General features: G+C 52.3%; 1 protein-coding gene across 2 annotated transcripts; it reads left to right on the forward strand.

Moving 5' to 3' along the window:
- Positions 1 to 337: 337 nt before the first annotated feature.
- Positions 338 to 15,850, forward strand: LOC122487040 (cytochrome P450 4F3-like). Of its 2 annotated transcripts, none has more exons than XM_043586906.1 (13): positions 338 to 435; positions 855 to 1,071; positions 5,434 to 5,578; positions 7,258 to 7,311; positions 7,406 to 7,533; positions 9,023 to 9,144; positions 9,891 to 10,161; positions 10,493 to 10,559; positions 10,749 to 10,878; positions 14,198 to 14,331; positions 14,428 to 14,492; positions 14,678 to 14,760; positions 15,149 to 15,850. In XM_043586906.1, the coding sequence occupies exons 2-13, from the start codon at positions 874 to 876 to the stop codon at positions 15,324 to 15,326; spliced, it is 1,575 nt and encodes a 524-aa protein (XP_043442841.1). In that variant the 5' UTR covers positions 338 to 435; positions 855 to 873; the 3' UTR covers positions 15,327 to 15,850. The 2 variants fall into 2 exon arrangements, with proteins under 2 accessions (XP_043442841.1, XP_043442842.1); XM_043586907.1 differs by having other exon boundaries at positions 350 to 435; positions 10,017 to 10,161.
- Positions 15,851 to 16,883: the final 1,033 nt, after the last annotated feature.

The raw sequence follows: 16,883 nt of genomic DNA on the forward strand, positions 1-16,883 counted from the left end.
ATGCCTCTGACCTGCCTCGTACGTGGAGAGGAGCCCCAGAGATGTTTTGGGACTAGGCTTGGCCGGACTGTGACCCCATGGCACCTGAACTCTCACGTTCAAGCTTTTCCCTGCTTCACCCTGCTGGCCTTGAAAGAACAGGGGTGGCTGTTAGCTTGCCCATCCCTGCAACTCCCCACCCATGTGGGAGGTGCTGAGTTCTGAAGATCCACAACCACACCATGTGACCCTGGACTTGTTCCTCTCTGTGTCCAGCTGGCTCGGTCTTCAGGTCTTGGGCAGCTGCCACGTGGGGAGGAGGCAGACTGGTGTGCCAGCATTGGCTGACCCAGCCAAGCCCAGCCTCCCCTGGTTAGGAGGTCAGGGGCCAGGAACAAAGACATGCCAGGAGGAGGACAGAGGAGCTTGAGTGGAATAAGTCCATCCAGACAAAAGGTGACAGGCTGGGGTTGTCAAAGCTGAATGTTCTGGTCTGGGGTGGGAAGGTGCACTGCCCCAGGCAGAAGTGGCTCCTGGGATCCAGCTGGCTGGGTGGTGATGATTTCCTTGTAACTGGAGCTCCTGGCAACCTCCCACCAATTCTGTTTGGGTATTTCTTCATCAGTCTCCCTCCCTCCCTTCTCTCTCTCTCTCTCTCTCTCTCTCTCCTTCTTTTCCCTCCTCCATCCCAATATCTCCCACTCACTCTGCCTCTCCTCTGGAATTCCCTAGATTCTCTTCCCTTCTCTGAGCCACTGTTTGCCCAGTCCTTAACACCCACCATCCCTGCCCCTTCCCGTCCCTGTCCCTCCCAATCTGGGCCCTATCCCTCTGTGAGCTGTGCTGCTCACCTTCCGCCCTTGTCTTCATCTCAGGACAATCTCTGCCTCCAGGATGCCGCAGCTGAGCCTGTCCTGGCTGGGACTCGGGCAGGTGGCAGCCTCCCCATGGCTGCTCCTGCTGCTGATGGGGGTCTCCTGGCTCTTGGCTCGCGTCCTGGCCTGGAGCTACAGCTTTTATGACACCTGCTGCCGCCTCCGGTGTTTCCCACAGCCCCCGAAGCAGAGCTGGTTTTGGGGTCACCTGGGACTGGTGAGTGTGGGTGGCAGGATGGGCCTGGGGCATCGGGGTGGATGCATTTTCCCAGGGGTGGGGAACGGGGACCTGGGGTGGGGCTGGGGTCTGGGACAGCAGAGAAGGGCTGCAAAGAGCCAAGTTCCCCGGTGTCCCCACAATCTTGCCAGGGGCCACCGTGCAGGGTCCGCTCCCTGCCTGGCCCATGTTTGCTGGCCACAGGCAAACACATCGCCTCTCTGGGCTTTGGCTTCCCCACAGGAATCAGTTCTGGCTTCTGCTCCCCTCTCCTGCCATGGGGTGCTGCTGGGCTGGAGGAGAGGGGTGGCTGTGCGCCCTTTTCTTCTGCCTCCTTTTTGTGATCTTGCCTTTCACTCCCAAGATACATCAACGGGCCCCATTGCCCAACTGGGATAAAAGTTGACCACTTCCCCTTTCAGAAGGAATCACCCTGGCCTTGACCTTTGTGACCAAACCTATTTCATTCAGTGCCTGCATCTCGTCAGCCCGTCTTCACCCACTCCTGCCTGGTTCCCACCCCTGTCATGTTTCCAGGACATGACCATGACCTCATCACCCCACGGAAGCAATCTGGGGTCCTGGTGGTCCTGCTGACCACCGCAGCTGCCCAGAACTTGCTTGTCTTCTGTCTTCTCGGATACCACCCGGCCCTGGTCTCCACTTGGCTCTTCCTCACCCCACCTTTCCATGCGGGGAGGCTTCAGGGTCCTAACCCACCCGCCCTCTTCTCTGGCACCCCAGCCATTGCCTCACCTGGGGGGCTCTGACTCCCAAGGGGGCCATCAACTCCCACCACAAATGAATTATAAGCTTCCAGCTCTCCAGCCCCAGTCTCCCCTGTGGTCCTTTCTGTCTTTAACCCCGGAGAGGTTTTTCTGAAATTTCACTTCTGTTAACACCACTACTCAGCTGAAAACCATTCTGTAAGACTGATCATCACTCTAGAGAGAGACCACGTGTTGCCTGGCCAGGCTCTGCTGCCCTCCTGGCCCCGTGCACACCCTGGACCCTCCAAGCTCCTGCTTTCTCTCCTCCACGAGCCAAACCCTTCCTACCTCAGGCCCTTTGCTTGTGCTGCTCCTTTGCCTGGAAGGGCTTCCCTTCCTGCAGCCACTGGGTCAATCCCTCCTTTTCTGGTTGCATTTTCAGCTCAGGTGTAATTTCTATGAGCTTCCCTTGACTTCCCCCCCTAGACCTTGACCTCTGACTTGGTCCTGCTCACACTCAGTTAATTGTCCAGTTATCTGTTTATTATCTCTCTTTCTCTCTCTCTCACTGGACAGTGGCACTGGGGATAGATTGATATCTATAATGCCCGGCTCAGGAGCTGGCATACAGTTGGCACTTAATAACTGTTTGATAATGTCATGGTGGAGGCCTTGTTCTAGGTTTGGATGAACTTACCATCACCTCCCTTGGCCATCCAATGCCAAAGGGACAGGGTCAGCTCCACCCCGGCCACCCCACAAACCAGCTCATTACACAACAGGATGTCCTAAGCGTGTCCTGAATGTTACCTGATATTCTGGGTGTTGGCAATTTCTCAGCAAGTTATGGAGGTAGCAGGAATGTTATAAAATTACAGTTCCTACACCTCCTATGTGGGCTTGGCCATGGAGGCTGGTCTTGGTCACTCTTCCCTCCTCCAGTCCCTCTTATGTGTGACCTCAGCTGAGTCACTCTCCCTCTCTGGGCCAATCTCCTCAAATGCCTCAGGGTTCTTAGGGAGCAGGAAACAGTCACAAAAGTGAAAATGACTTGTATTCACCTGTCTGGAGCACCTGGAAGTATTTGTCAGGCCGGGATGGGGCTTCCCGTGGGACTGGAGAGGATGCCTCACTGGGAGGCAAGCCCTCCTCCTTCTCCTTTTGGGAGACGCGGCCTGGGTTTCTTCATTTGTAAAAGGCACGGCTGATGGGGGAGTCCATAGGTTCAGGGGATAGGTTCATAGATAGTCCATAAGTTCATAGGTGGAGGTAGATAGACAGATAGACAGACAGACAGACAGACAGGATACACCATGCAAGCTGGCGGTCAGAAGAGGACTTGGTGGGAGCTGCCCTCCTGACTGATGGGCAGAGCTCACACCTGCGTCCTGGGGTCTGTCAGAGCTGGAAGGTCTGCATACCTTCACCATCTGGGGAGCGGGGGGGTCGTGTGGACTGGCCAGGACATGACAGGACATGGGAACGAGCCCCAGTACAAAACGTGAGGCCACCCTGCTGTTCCCGTGGGCACCTCCCTGAGATTGGAACGACTCCCAGGAGAAGAAAGATCTGACTTCTCAAGCCAAGGTCGGCCTCTCTGGGGGCAGAGAGCATGTCTTCTCCCTGTGTCCTGGGAGGGACCCTTGGGACATGGAGAGTCTTGCAGGATCCCTCTGTCCCCAAGGGAAGGAGCAGGAAGAAACAGAGATCCCCTCCATCTATGCAGAGTCTGGACACACTGACCACTGCAGAGGTTGCAGGGGAACTTGCCGTGGCTCCTTCTGTGGAGGTGATGGCCCCTGTCTTGCTTGTAGGTCCACCTCACAGAGCAGGGCTTGAGGGTCTTAATTCAGCTGGTGGCTGCCTACTCGCAGGGTTTATGATCTGCTTGGGCTCCCATCATTTCTTGCCACCGTGGCATTGCCTGCTCTGTCATCATGCCACAGGTACCCATCTGGAATATGTGGCCATGGGCACTGTGGCAGCATCTGAGGGCCACATACCCCTCCCTGCCAGGCTCTGTGAGGTCCCTGTGGATTCCAAGGTCCTTTCTGCTCTTGGGCGACCTTGGTCATTGCTTTCTTCTGGACACTGCTTCAGGAGTGTCCTTGGGGAGGCTCAGTCCCAGGTAATGTCTTGGGGGAACCCCAATCTTGGGCATGTAGAGCTAGAGACACCCTCAATCCTGTATGGTCAGAGTGGGTCTGATGCAGAGACAGCGGTAAGGGGAACTCAGAGGGGAAGCAAGGCATCTGCTGTTTGGGTAGGCTGGGAGGCTTCTTAGAGAAGGAGTTGTTGGAAGGGGGTCTGGACTGATGGGTAGGAATTTTTTAAGAAAAGAAGAGAAAGTATATACTGTGGAGAGGAATAGCCCACTCAAAGGCCTGGAGGGGACAGAGCAAACACCTGTGTTTTTTTTTAAAGTTTATTTATTTATTTTGAGCGAGCGAGCGAGAGAGAGAGAGAGAGAGAGAGAACATGCATGAGAGGGGGAGGGTCAGAGGGAGAGAGTGGGTGGGAGAGAGAATCCCAAGCAGGCTCCACACTGTCAGTAAAGCTCTTGAACTCACGAACCATGAGATCATGACCTGTGCCAAGATGAAGAGTCAGATGCTTAACCACCTGAGCCACCCCACTGCCGTTTGAGCACCGGGGTTTTGAGCAACCATGAGTTGAGTGCATAAAGAGCAATGCTGGTGAGAGGCAGGGAGAAGGTGGAGGGGACAGCAGAGCCAGTGGGGCTGCAAGACTGTGTGGGGGGTAGGGGGTTTATTCTGAGGGTTCTGGGGAGCCATGGAGGGTGTGCAGGTTAGGAGACACAGACAAGGATAGTGAGAGAGATGGAGAGGGAAATAGAGGTGAAGAAAGGGAGAGATACAGAGAAAAAGTGAGGGAGTCAGAGAGGACATACAGAGAATGTAAAAGAAACATAGACAAACACATATCATCTATCATCTACCCATCCATCTCTCATCTCTTTCCTTTCTCTCTTCATCCATCCACTCATGCATGCATGCATGCATGCATCCATACGTCTGTCCATCAATCCACCCGTCCTCCAAGCGTCCATCCATCCATCCGTCTGTCCATGCATGCATGCATCCATCTATCCATCCATCCATGCATGCATCCATCCATCGGTCCATCCATCCATGCGTGCATCCATCCATCTGTCCATCCATCTATCTGTCTGTCTGTCCATCTGTCCATGCATCCATCCAACCATCTTCCCATTTATCTGTCATCCCTCTTCTATCTGTCTCTCTCCCTCACTCTCTCTCTCTCTATATGTATCTATCTCTCTATCATTTATCTATCTCTATCTACCTCTCTATCTCTCTATCTATCTATCTATCTATCTCTCTATCTATCTCTCATCATCTTGTAGCTCTCCATCATCTAGCTATTATCATCTGGCTGTCTATCACCTACCTAAAGAAACAGATGAAGATTGTGAGAGTGAAGTGAGAGGGAGAGGCACATAGATAGACACACAAAAAGAGACAAACAGACCAACAAAGGGAAGCTGACTTGGTGAGATGTAGAGGTGTAGACTAATAATGCAGGCAGAAGGGGGGATGCAGTGGGAAGTTGTAAGCTTCTGGGGCTGCTGCCTGACCTGGCCTCACCCCCTCCACCCTGCCACCCCCAGGAAAAGAGCAATGAAGAAGGCTTCAGGTTCATGGAGAGTCTGAGCCACAGCTTCCGTGATGTTCACCTGTGGTGGATGGGGCCCTTCTACCCACTTCTGCGGTTCGTCCACCCTAAGTTCGTTGCCCCCCTGCTCCAGGCCCCAGGTATCTCTCCCAGGAGCACCCGACCCAGCTACTCCCTTGTCCCTGTTCCCAGTTCTCCGCACCTATGGACAGACCAGGTTGAGCAGGGAAGTGGGTAGTATTGATGGCGTCCTGCCATTAACCTGCTGGGTGACTCTGGCAGGTCCCTGGCTCTCTCTGGTTCCCAGACGTTTTCAGTTTTGAGTGGTGGAAATTCAGCAATGTTGGTCTAAGAGAAGAAAGGGAATCTATTGACTGAAAAGCTGAAGGAATGTTGTCTTCAGGCGTGGTTGGACCCAGTCTTCAAACAGTGCCATTGGGAATCTGTCTTTCTCTTGTAGTTCTGTGTTCCTTGGTGACAGCTTCACTCTCATGCTGACAAAGATGTGTCTAAGAAGCTGAAACCCCATGGAAACGTGAGCTCATTCTCTGCAGACCCAGAAATAGTTGCAGGATTCTCTTAAATTGGCCTGGCTTGGGTCACAGGGACCAATTCTGCCTCTAGTCACGGCAACTTGATTGTTAAGGGTTAGGGTCATATGTTCAGCTCTGGAGCGGAGGATGGAGTGGCATGGCCACCCTCCCTAGCTACTTGGACTGAGGGAGGAAGAGGAGCGGCGTGTTGGTTCCAGAAGGGGATGGACAGGCAGATACCACAGATGTCCATTCACTGGCATCTCTGCTAGGGGGGCATTTCCTGGGTGAGGAAACGGAGGCTCAAGGAGGCTTAATAACTTCTCAAGGTCACATAGCATGCCGAAGACTTTCTCTTACTTCTGTGTGTTCTTGGCTGCCATAACTGCCTCTGGTAGGAAGGACCTTTAGTTGGAAGGGGATTTGGGGTAGGGAGATGGCCAGAGTGTTGTGGGGGAAGATGCACAGAGTGTTGTGGGGAGCTGGTCTAGAGGCACGAGGGAGCAGTGGCAGCTCGTTGTGGTGGGGGGAGCTCAGCATCTGAGGGTGGCAACATTGTTTGGTCTCTTAAGGACAGAGGAGCCCCTGAGCTTAAGCACTTAATGATAACTATGGGATGGAAGAGAATCCTGAGAAAGGCTAGGTCACACCTGGGCCATGTCTGGGACATTAGTGGGACCATATTTAAGTCCTGCCAGGGACCATCTATGAGCCACACTGAGGTCATGTCAGATTGTCTTTGGGTCCATTCAGAGGATGCTGCATGAGGCCAGTGTGTGTTATGCATGTGTTAAATATGCGTTGTTTTATTTAATTTCCAGAACCATATAAGGTAGAGATGATGATTATTGTCTCGTTGTTTCGTGTCAGGGCACGTTATCATGTGTTGGGGCCATGTCAGAAGTCCCAGGAGATGTCAGAGGGTTCTGGGACAGGTGCGATGTCCTAGGTCCCTGTAAAGGCATTTTGTGGAGTGCTGATTGGTGCTTGGGTGTTTGGAACATGTCGGACCGGCAAGGAGCCATGTCAAGGCATGTTGGGTGTGTTGTGCCCTATTTTCGGGAGCATCTAAGTACCTAGGGGTAGGTCCATGGGCTGTGCCTTTGCTCTGCTCTGTGCTGCAGCCTGGTCTTGTCCCCCCTCACCTCCCCACTCTGCCCTATAGAATTCCCACTATGGAGGTTGGAGGGGGTATGCATTCCCCTGGCTTGGATCCTCCACCCCCCAACCCAAAGCCCATCCCTGCCTCTTCTCTATGGCCCCTGATGATCTGTCTCTCCTGCCAGCCACCATCGTGCCCAGGGACAAGTTTTTCTACAATTTTCTGAGGCCCTGGCTGGGTGAGTAACTGTTAAGTGAAGGAGGTTGGGGACAACCTTGGGGTCTCAGGGGAAAGCACTGCCCTTGCCTACTCCTCGTGGCTGCCTCTACTAGGGGATGGGCTCCTGCTGACTGCTGGTGACAAGTGGAGCCACCACCGTCGTTTGCTGACACCTGCCTTCCACTTTGAAATCTTGAAATCCTATGTGAAGATTTTCAACAAAAGTGCAGACATCATGCATGTGAGTTGAAACCCACTGGAGCCTTGGGAAAGGCTTCCCAAGGCCTTGGGAAAGGTTTTCCCGGCTGGAGCCTTGGCAAAAGGGGAGTGGCCTGGAGTCCTGGCTTTGCTAGATGACTTTTGGGACATTCTATTTCTTCTCCAAGCATCAGTTTCCCCATCTGTCAAATGAGGATCATAAGCCCTTCTTAAAGGGTGGTCAAGATGATGTAATGGAATCATGGTCCTGGCACATTGTAGGTGCCCGGAAGGTGTTAGCTTCTAATCTGCCTCACTGAAACTCTGTGAAACTTGAGACACTAATGATGAAGATGGTATGGTAGCTCTTTCTTCACTGAACTGCACCTTAAAACTCATGAGGTTGAAAGGATTTGTGTTTTATTGCTCGCAAGATGATGAGTCTGGAGAATAGTTCTTATTTTGGCTGGAATCACTCACGTGTCTGGGGCCATGGCTGGGTTTGGGAGACAGCTCTGCTTTTCCAGGCTCAGCTCTGCCACACATTTGGGGCTTAGCTAATGGTTGGCTAGTCTTGGATGGCCTTGGTGGGACAACCATACTCGTGCATTTGTCCCTCATCTTCCAGTAGGCTAGCCTAGGCTTGATCGCATGGTAGACCCTGGGCTCCAAGAGAACAAGCAGAAACATGCAGTACCTCTTGAAGCCTAGTTTCAGAACAGGCAACCAGGACCTCCACCTTCTTCTGTTGGTGGAAGCATGTCCCACATCCAGCTCCAATTCAAGAGCTGGAGAAAGAGGTTTTACCTCCTAATTGGAGATCTGCCAACCCTCATTGCAAAGGGTGAAGGTATAGGGAGGGATGAAGAAATGGAGACATTTTTGCAGCAGTCGCCTACCTGTATGATAATGATGAAGATGAGGGTGAGAGCCAATGGTTACTTAGCTCTTGGTGTATATCAGGAACCATGAGATCATGACCTGAGCCCAAGTTGGACACGTAATCGACTCAGCCTCCCACTGCCCCTCCTGCACCAGTTCTATTGCACACGTTGTCTTATTTAATTTCCACAACCATATAAGGTAGAGATGATGATTATTGTCTCATTACAGGTGATGAAACTGAGGCTCAGAGAGGTTAGGGAGCCTGCTCCCGTTCACACAGCTAGCAAGTGAGCTAATCAATGGAGTTGGGATTCCAACCTGGTTTGTCTGACAACAGAGCAAGTCATCTTAACTGTTACTGAAGCTTTGGCAGGTGGAGTCCAGAGGGCAGCAGTGAGTTGACCAAGGGCACACAGGGGTGTAGGAAGCAGAGCCAGGATTTGAACTCAGGTCTCCTGACCCCCAGCCATTGGGTCTTAATAGTAAGAGTTTCTATTCCCAGCCAAGCCTGGTCCTCCCTGGAGATGGGTGCCTGGGGTGGAGGACCAGGAGCCTGGGTTTTGGGGAGTCCATCCTGGTGATTGGGACTGAGGGAGAGCTCAGGGGAGGTAGGTCCCAGCCCCAGATTTGCCCCTTTCTCTGTCCAGGCCAAGTGGAAGCGCCTAGTCTCAGAGGGCAGCACCCGATTGGACATGTTTGAGCACATCAGCCTCATGACCCTGGACAGTCTGCAGAAATGTGTCTTCAGTTTTGACAGCAATTGCCAGGAGTGAGTGCTTGCTCAGGACCTGGGAACATGAACCGTAGACCCAAGGGAGTTGATGGAGAAGGGAGGGCTGGCCAGGGCGATCAGATGGGACTTCCTAGGGAGGGCTGGCCAGGGCGATCAGATGGGACTTCCTGGAGGAGATGGATCAGAGTGAGACAAAGAAGGACAAGGAAGGGAAAGAGAAAAGTAAGGTTTCAGGTAAGCAAAAATGCTTGATAAAGCCCAACAGGACTAGGATGAATAAAGCATGTGCCACCTTGGGAATGAGATTGGAGGGTTGGCAGGGGGGCTAATCTTAAGGATATTGAAAAGTGAAGCAAAAGGGTCTGAGCTTTATCCTGAGGTTTCCAGGGATGGAAGGTGCAAGGTATTTGAGCAGATGAAGGCCATGGTCAGAGTTGTTCTTGGACATCGGACTCTAGAGAGGACCCCAACTGTCACCTAGACACAGAATCTGAGGAGGAGGCAGCTCGAATGTGGTGGCGAAAGTGGGGCAGATTTGGGGGAAAGTAAGGAGGAATGGGCAGGAGCAGATACTGTGTAGGACAGAAGAGAGATGAGTGTGATAGCCAAGGACTTCCCAGGGTCTGGGCCATGATATCATTGACAGAGATAGCAGGTGGAGAGAGAAGCATGCCTGGAGGACACTCTGTTTTGCAGGGACATGCTTCTGAGGTTCTGGTTGGAAGGCACTCCTAGGGCCTCATGTGGGTTAAGGAGCTGTTCTCTATGGCCTGACCCTTCAGGAGCCCCAGCGAATATATTGCTGCCATCTTGGAGCTCAGTGCCCTTGTGGTGAAACGGCAGAGGCAGATCTTCCTGTACCCGGACTTGCTGTACTACCTCACCCCTGATGGGCGGCGCTTCCGCAGGGCTTGTGACCTGGTGCACAACTTCACAGATGCCATCATCCAGGAGCGGCGCCGCTCCCTCCTTATTGAGGGCTCCCATGACTTCCTCAAGGCCAAGGCTAAGGCCAAGACTTTGGACTTCATTGATGTGCTCCTGCTGGCCAAGGTGGGCTTCCCTGGGATCAGAATTCAAGAGTTAGAATGGACCTTGGCTCCAAATGTCAGATGAGAGAACTTGGACTTGACCCAGTGGGTACTGAGGAGCCATGGCAGGTGCTTGAGGAAGGGAGAGACAGGTCAGGGATATGTTTTAGACGTGACTTTGTAGAAGGCTGCTTGGAAGAAGAAAGCTGGAGACAGGGAGACCTGTGGGATAGGGCTCTAGAGGTGCTGAGGGACGAATCCTGCTTTGGTGATGGAGCCTGAGGGACTGTTTCAGGCGAGACTCAGGTGCCCTCCGAGCCGGTGTGATTCAGGAGGTCGTGCCCTTTCTGCAGGATGAAGATGGGAAGGAACTGTCCCATGAGGATATCCGAGCTGAAGCTGACACCTTCATGTTTGGGGGTAAGCATCCCAGTGTGGGACTGCAGGGGGTAGGAGTCTGTCCAATTCCAGGGACTTGGCAGGTGGGCCCTGGACCACCCCATCCCACCCCATCTTCCCCATCCTCCCTGAGGGCCCTAACGAAGGGCGCTGTCCGCCCTCTGGTGCTGAACAAGCCCAGAGACCCAAGCCTGTCTGGCTGCCTCTCAGGCCATGACACCACGGCCAGTGGTCTCTCCTGGGTCCTGTACAACTTTGCGAAGCACCCAGAGTACCAGGAGCGCTGTCGGCAGGAGGTGCAAGAGCTCCTGAAGGACCGTGAGCCTAAAGAGATTGAATGGTGAGTGCAGGTCCTCATGTCCTGTTCTGGAACCCCTCTCATTGTCTCTGCTCCCCTGCTGGGGAAGGGGAAAGAATTTTTTGTTGATGGTGTCATTATTGCTTAGAGAGACTAGGAGCAGCACCCAGAGGCAAGGGTATGGTACCCAGCCTGGAGAGCAGGGGAAAGCAGGCTTATGCAACAGAAAGATTGGAGTGTCCACATTTATTGCCCTGCTTGCTTGCTATGTGACTTGAATAAAACCAATTCCCTTTTCTGAATACCACTTTTCTCCTCTGGAAATGGGGGTGGGACAGGTCAGGGAATGTCTCCTCCAAGGGCTGCTTGGAGAACCGTGACAATGTGTGTAGAACAGATGCCATCCAGCGTGTGTTGAGTACATGAACTTCTCTCCCTTGCTTTTCTGCCTGAAGTTGCACATTTCCCCCAAAGACCCTTACTCTTAATTTTTGCTCTTATATCTAATTCCCACCTACTATCTATTCCAGGGATTCACAAGTGGTCCTTGAGGGTAAAACAGTTACCCATTGCTTGGTTCAGTAAACATGTCTACCCTGCCGGCCCTTCTCAACTCCATGTCCAGTGCCATTCAAGTCCTACTTGGTCAAGGCTGGATCATGGAGGAAAGAAGGCGGTGAGGCTGGGTAGCAAAGAAGCAAATATGAATTCAGCCCTCTGGGAATGGGTAGTGGACAGTGCTCCAAGCCTTACGGACAGTTTGTGCAAAGGCCCTGATGGAGGCATGCAGCGGTGGGCCTGGCGCGTTTGGGAGGAAGGAAACGTGGCTGGATCCTTGTGAAATTTACAGTGTGAAGCATCTGCGAGGCTCCCAGTGAGGCTGGAGCTGGTAGTTGGTAATGGAAGCCCTTCTTGGTCTGCTTTGGAAACCACGTGAAGATTTTCCAAAGGTGTCGGTTCAAGTCCTCTGGGAAGCCAGTATTGGATAAAAGATAGACGTGCGCAGGGATACTGCTCTCAGGGAGGGAGTCTCACATTGGGCAGAAGTGGTCAGAAAGTAGGGGCCCACCATGCTCTCTCAGTGGCTGGGACCTGCCCAAGAGAGTGTGGCCTTGGCTTGAATGCTGCTGCAGAGCTCAGAGGCCCTCTAACTTGAGTCTGTGAGCCGACTGCACTCCTTGGAGCTGGACATCAAGTTCTTTCTTGAAGGGAGATTCGTGACTAATATAGGAAGGCAGTGGGGAGCCATGGGAGATGTTTGAGCAGGGAGAGACAAGTCAGATATTCGAATTAAACATATCTGCAAACTGGAGGAGATGAGGTGGAGCCTAGGGGTCCCAGGGAGATTTGGGGCTAAGGGCTGAGGAATGGGGAGGAGATGTTGGACTGAACACTTTGGAGCTAGTGCCATCAACTTCAAGGCTGGGCTCAGTACGGTAGTTGTGTGAAGTGGAGAAGTGTTTTTGTGTGTCTCTCAACTTCAAACAGTGCACTTTGTCCCACGTCAAACGGTGTCATATGGAAAGTTCCTCTCTAGTGCCTTGGACCTAAATATCCAGGAGGTTTCCATCTCATGACTGCGAGAAACCTCTTGCTGTTCATGTCTTTATCTACCTGTCTGAGAATCTCTCCAGGTCCTAGGCTGAGAGCCAACTTGCCGGGTCATGAAATACACATTGCCTTTCCTTGACCATGCCGATGCCTTGCAGAGTGGTGGCTCCTGTCCATACCTTTACTGTCAGTGCGTGGGGTCCACCCACCCCAGTGCTTCAGCCAGGCTTTACCATCACCCACCTTGTTAATTCTCACCTCGAATACATATGAGGTAACATCCCATTGCTATATAATTTTCATTTCTCTGGTAATCGGCGACTTGGAGCATCTCTTCGTGTTTTATTTAGTTCTTTCTTTTCCATGGTTATTTATTTAGTTTTGAGAGAGAGCACAAGTGGGGGAGGGGCAGAGAGAGAGGGAGACACAGAATCCAAAGCAGGCTCCAGGCTCCGAGCTCTCAGCACAAGGCCGACGCGGGGCTTGAACTCATGGACCTCGAGATCATGATGTAAACCGAAGTCATATGCTCAACCGACTGAGCCACCCAGGCGCCCCATCTCTTCATGTTTTAAATCTCTGAGTTTGAGCTCCCATGAATTTCTAGACCATGTCCTTTGTCTACTCTTTTGAGTCGCCTGCCATCTCTCTTGTTGATCGGTAGGAATTCCTTGTCTATTCAAGATATTCTTCTAGATCAATATATTTACTGCAACCATCTTCTGTGAATCTCTCATCTGAATGTTAATTGTTCCATAGAATGGAGTGCTTTGTTAAACAGAAATCCTTAATTCTGTGCATGTTTTTTCTTTTCTCTTTTTTTCTTTTTTCTTTTCTCTTTTGTTCTTTTCTTTCCTTTTCTTTCTTTCTTCCTTCCTTCCTTCCTTTCTTTCCTTTCTTTTCCTTTTCTTTTTTTGTCTTCTGGTTTATGTTTTGGGGTTTTAAGAATTCTTCGTACTCATCGGTCAGAAAGTTGTCTTCTGTATTATACCTTCTTTTACCCTTATTTCTTTATCTTTCACGTGTAAGAGAAGACCCCATCTTATACGTGGAGTGCATGATGATTCAGTCTTTTGGTGTGTGTAGTGGTGCGACTGTGGGGGTGTCTGTGTCTGTGTCTGAACCATCCCTTGTCTGGGGGTGGCGGGGCCTCCTTTACCGGATGCTGCGTTTTCACCTATTCACGTACTTGTCTCTGAGCTCTCTATCTTGTTCTGTGGGTCTGTTTCCCTGTTCTTGCAACAGTGCCTTGCTGCCTTTTAATGGAATTGATTTTAATTTAATTGAATTATCACCATATTTTTGTAATGGGTCTTAATATCAGATGGATGACTTCTCTTTTTTTGGTTTTTTAAATCGACCACAACTCTTGAACTTTAAGTTTTTCAAAATGAATAAGATCGCTAAGTTCCAAAAACACCAAGTAGATTTTAATTGGGTGTATTGGATACAGTAATTAACTTACAAAGAACCCACACCGTTATATTAGGTATCCCACCTAGGAGGGTGCCTTTTATTTATTCAAATAACCTGGTAAGTCCAGCAAAGAGATTTTTTTTCCTTTTCAAATAAATTGTATAATTTACAACTTTCTAACTTTGAAAGGTACTGTGTGAATGTTGGGCTTTGCTCAGAAATTCTTAAAATTTTTTTTAAAAATATTTATTTTTGAGAGAGAGAGAGAGAACAGGGAAGGGCTGAGAGAGAGAGAGAGAGAGAGAGAGAGAGGGAGACACAGAATCCGGGGAGCAACTGGAGGTCTGCGGGAGTCTGATTCGATCCCTGCCTACCTGTGAGGGGGCTTCCTTAGGGACGACCTGGCCCAGTTGCCTTTCCTGACCATGTGCATCAAGGAGAGTCTGCGGTTGCACCCCCCGGTCGCAGTCGTCTCCCGCTGCTGTACCCAGGACGTCGTGCTCCCGGATGGCCGGGTCATCCCCAAAGGTGCCCACAAGACCAGGGGGAGGAGCCTCGTGGGCAGGAAGAGGGGTCCATCAGGCAGGGTGAAACCCTTCCTGACTGGCCCCTCCCATCCCACAGGTGTTGTCTGCCTCGTTAGTATTTTCGGGATCCACCACAATCCATCCGTGTGGCCAGACCCTGAGGTGCTGCCTCCCCCTCCCTCCCCTCCGCCCACCCTCATGCTTGGCCACTTCCCTAGCGGGGCCTAAGGGAGGGCTCAGGGTTCTGACCTGGCAAATCGCTCCCTCCATGAAACGCACACCTGTGTCTCCAAAGCCTGCTGTCCTGGGAAACCCCATCCAACAGTCCCGCCTCTCTCCGCCCCCAGGTATACAATCCTTTCCGCTTTGACCCAGAAAACATCAAGGAAAGGTCTTCCCTGGCTTTTATTCCCTTCTCCGCAGGACCCAGGTGAGCGCAGCGGGCATCTGAGGTGGGGATGAGGTGGTGAGGACAGGGGCCTGGGCCTGAGATCCCAGACGCGGCTGCGCGGGCGGGAAAGGGGGTGTTGAGGACGGTTCTCCTTCTCTCTCCTCCAGAGGTTGGGGGTAAAGTCCTGGGCAGTGGGGGGTGGCTGGGTCCAAGGAGGGCTCCGCGGTGTGCTCAGAGCCCCTTCCCTCTGTCTGGGAGCTCAGGGCTGGGATCTGAGCCAAGCTCAGGGACCCCCTTATGGGGGTCCCGGGCAAGGTTAGTCCCCTCCGGTATCCCTGCGGGCGGGGCTGGCGGTCCCGGGCCAGGTTCGGGGCGCGACGGGACCTGCTGGGCTCCCTGGCGAGTGAGTGCCCACTGCCGCCCGCAGGAACTGCTTGGGGCAGACGTTCGCTCTGACCGAGATAAAGGTGGTCCTGGCGCTCACGCTGCTGCGCTTTCGGGTCCTGCCCGACAAGGAGGAGCCGCGCAGGAAGTGGGAGCTCATCCTGCGCGCCGAGGGCGGGCTTTGGCTGCGGGTGGAGCCGCTGAGCGCGGGCCCCCAGTGACCAGCCAGCTCCCCCTGACTTGGGATCCACCCCGACCCTACACACGCCCCCTGGCGGATTCCCAGGACTAGAACTGTGTGGTCTCCTCTGCCCGAGCGCCACTGATAGCCAGCAGGGGGCGCTCGGGACCTGCGGGAACGCAGTGGGAGGGCGAGGGCGAGGGGTGGGGTGGAGGGGAGGCTGGGGTGTGAGCGCAAGACCCTGGCAGCATTTCCAGCTGACCACGGCTCCCCCCCCCCATGCTGATTGCGGGTTCTCCCAGAGCCCAATAAGGGCTTTTATCCTGTAGGCAATAGGGTGCTATGGGAGGTGGTTGAGTAGGATAGGGACCACCGTTAGAGACTGACTGAGGGGCATGTTTGAAGCTCAGGGTCACAGTGGAGAACCCATAGTGGCACCACTCTCTGCCACTCTGACCTCCGTTCCTATCTATGATACCCAAACTTTTCTTACCCCAGAATCCTTCACTATGTTTCCATGGTCACTATGTTCACTGAAACAAACATAGATGCTTTCTCCATGTGTCTGATCATGGCAATCATTGTATCCGTTACGTGGTCTGTTGTTTTTGCTAGTTTTCACTGGTAGGGTTAGTGGTCTCGTGTGCCTGTTTATCTTTGCTTGAGTATCCGTTATCATCTTTGAAACAACATGTGTAGAATTTGGAGAAGGTAGCTTTCTCTAGGAGGCATTCTTCGAGTCTTGCTGCTCAAGGATGATGCTCAATGGAGTTCAAGGCTTGTGGTGCCAAGATCACTAAGGCAGTTGAAATTCCAGCAGAGGTCACACCTGCAGTGCCCTCTGCCGGTGTCTTCTCCCCCTGAGCAGTGTAGTTCCTGGAGGCTTCCACCTATGTAAGGAGGACCTTCTTACAGCTTTTCTTTCCCATGTCACTCTAGGCTTTGATTTTCTCCCGTGCCCGTGAGGCCATCAAAACAGTTTCACACTTCCCTGACTCGCTCCAGCGCAAAAGTATAATTCATGCTCCTTTGACTCCAGGTTTCTCTTTTCTTTTCTTTTTTTTAATGTTTATTTATTTTTGACAGAGAGAGAGAGAGACAGAGCATGAGCGGGGGAGGGTCAGACAGAGGGGGAGACACAGAATCTGAAACAGGCTCCCGGCTCTGAGCTGTCAGCACAGAGCCTGATGCGGGGCTCGAACTCACAGACCGGGAGATCATGACCTGAGCCAAAGTCAGATGCTCAACTGACTGAGCCACCCAGGAGCCCCCAGACTTCTTTTTTTATTTGAGTGGCATCTTTGTTACAATTTTATCCCCACATTTATTCATTGTTGAGAGACAGGGAGAGACAGAGCACAAGCGGGGGACGGGCAGAGAAAGAGAGAGACAGAATTGGAAGCAGGCTCCAGGCTCTGAGTTGTCAGCAGAGCCGGATGCAGGGCTTGAACTCACGAGCTGTGAGATCAGACCTGAGCCGAAGTAGGCGCCCAACTGACTGAGCCACCCAGGTGCCCCTTGAGTGACATCTTTGTAATTGTTTACTGTCTTTTCAGGTCATGTATGCATTTAAGAAATTGGAAAAGGGGGCACCTGG

The sequence above is a fragment of the Prionailurus bengalensis genome, chromosome A2 (assembly GCF_016509475.1).
Source record: "Prionailurus bengalensis isolate Pbe53 chromosome A2, Fcat_Pben_1.1_paternal_pri, whole genome shotgun sequence".
Taxonomy (NCBI): Eukaryota; Metazoa; Chordata; class Mammalia; order Carnivora; family Felidae; genus Prionailurus; species Prionailurus bengalensis.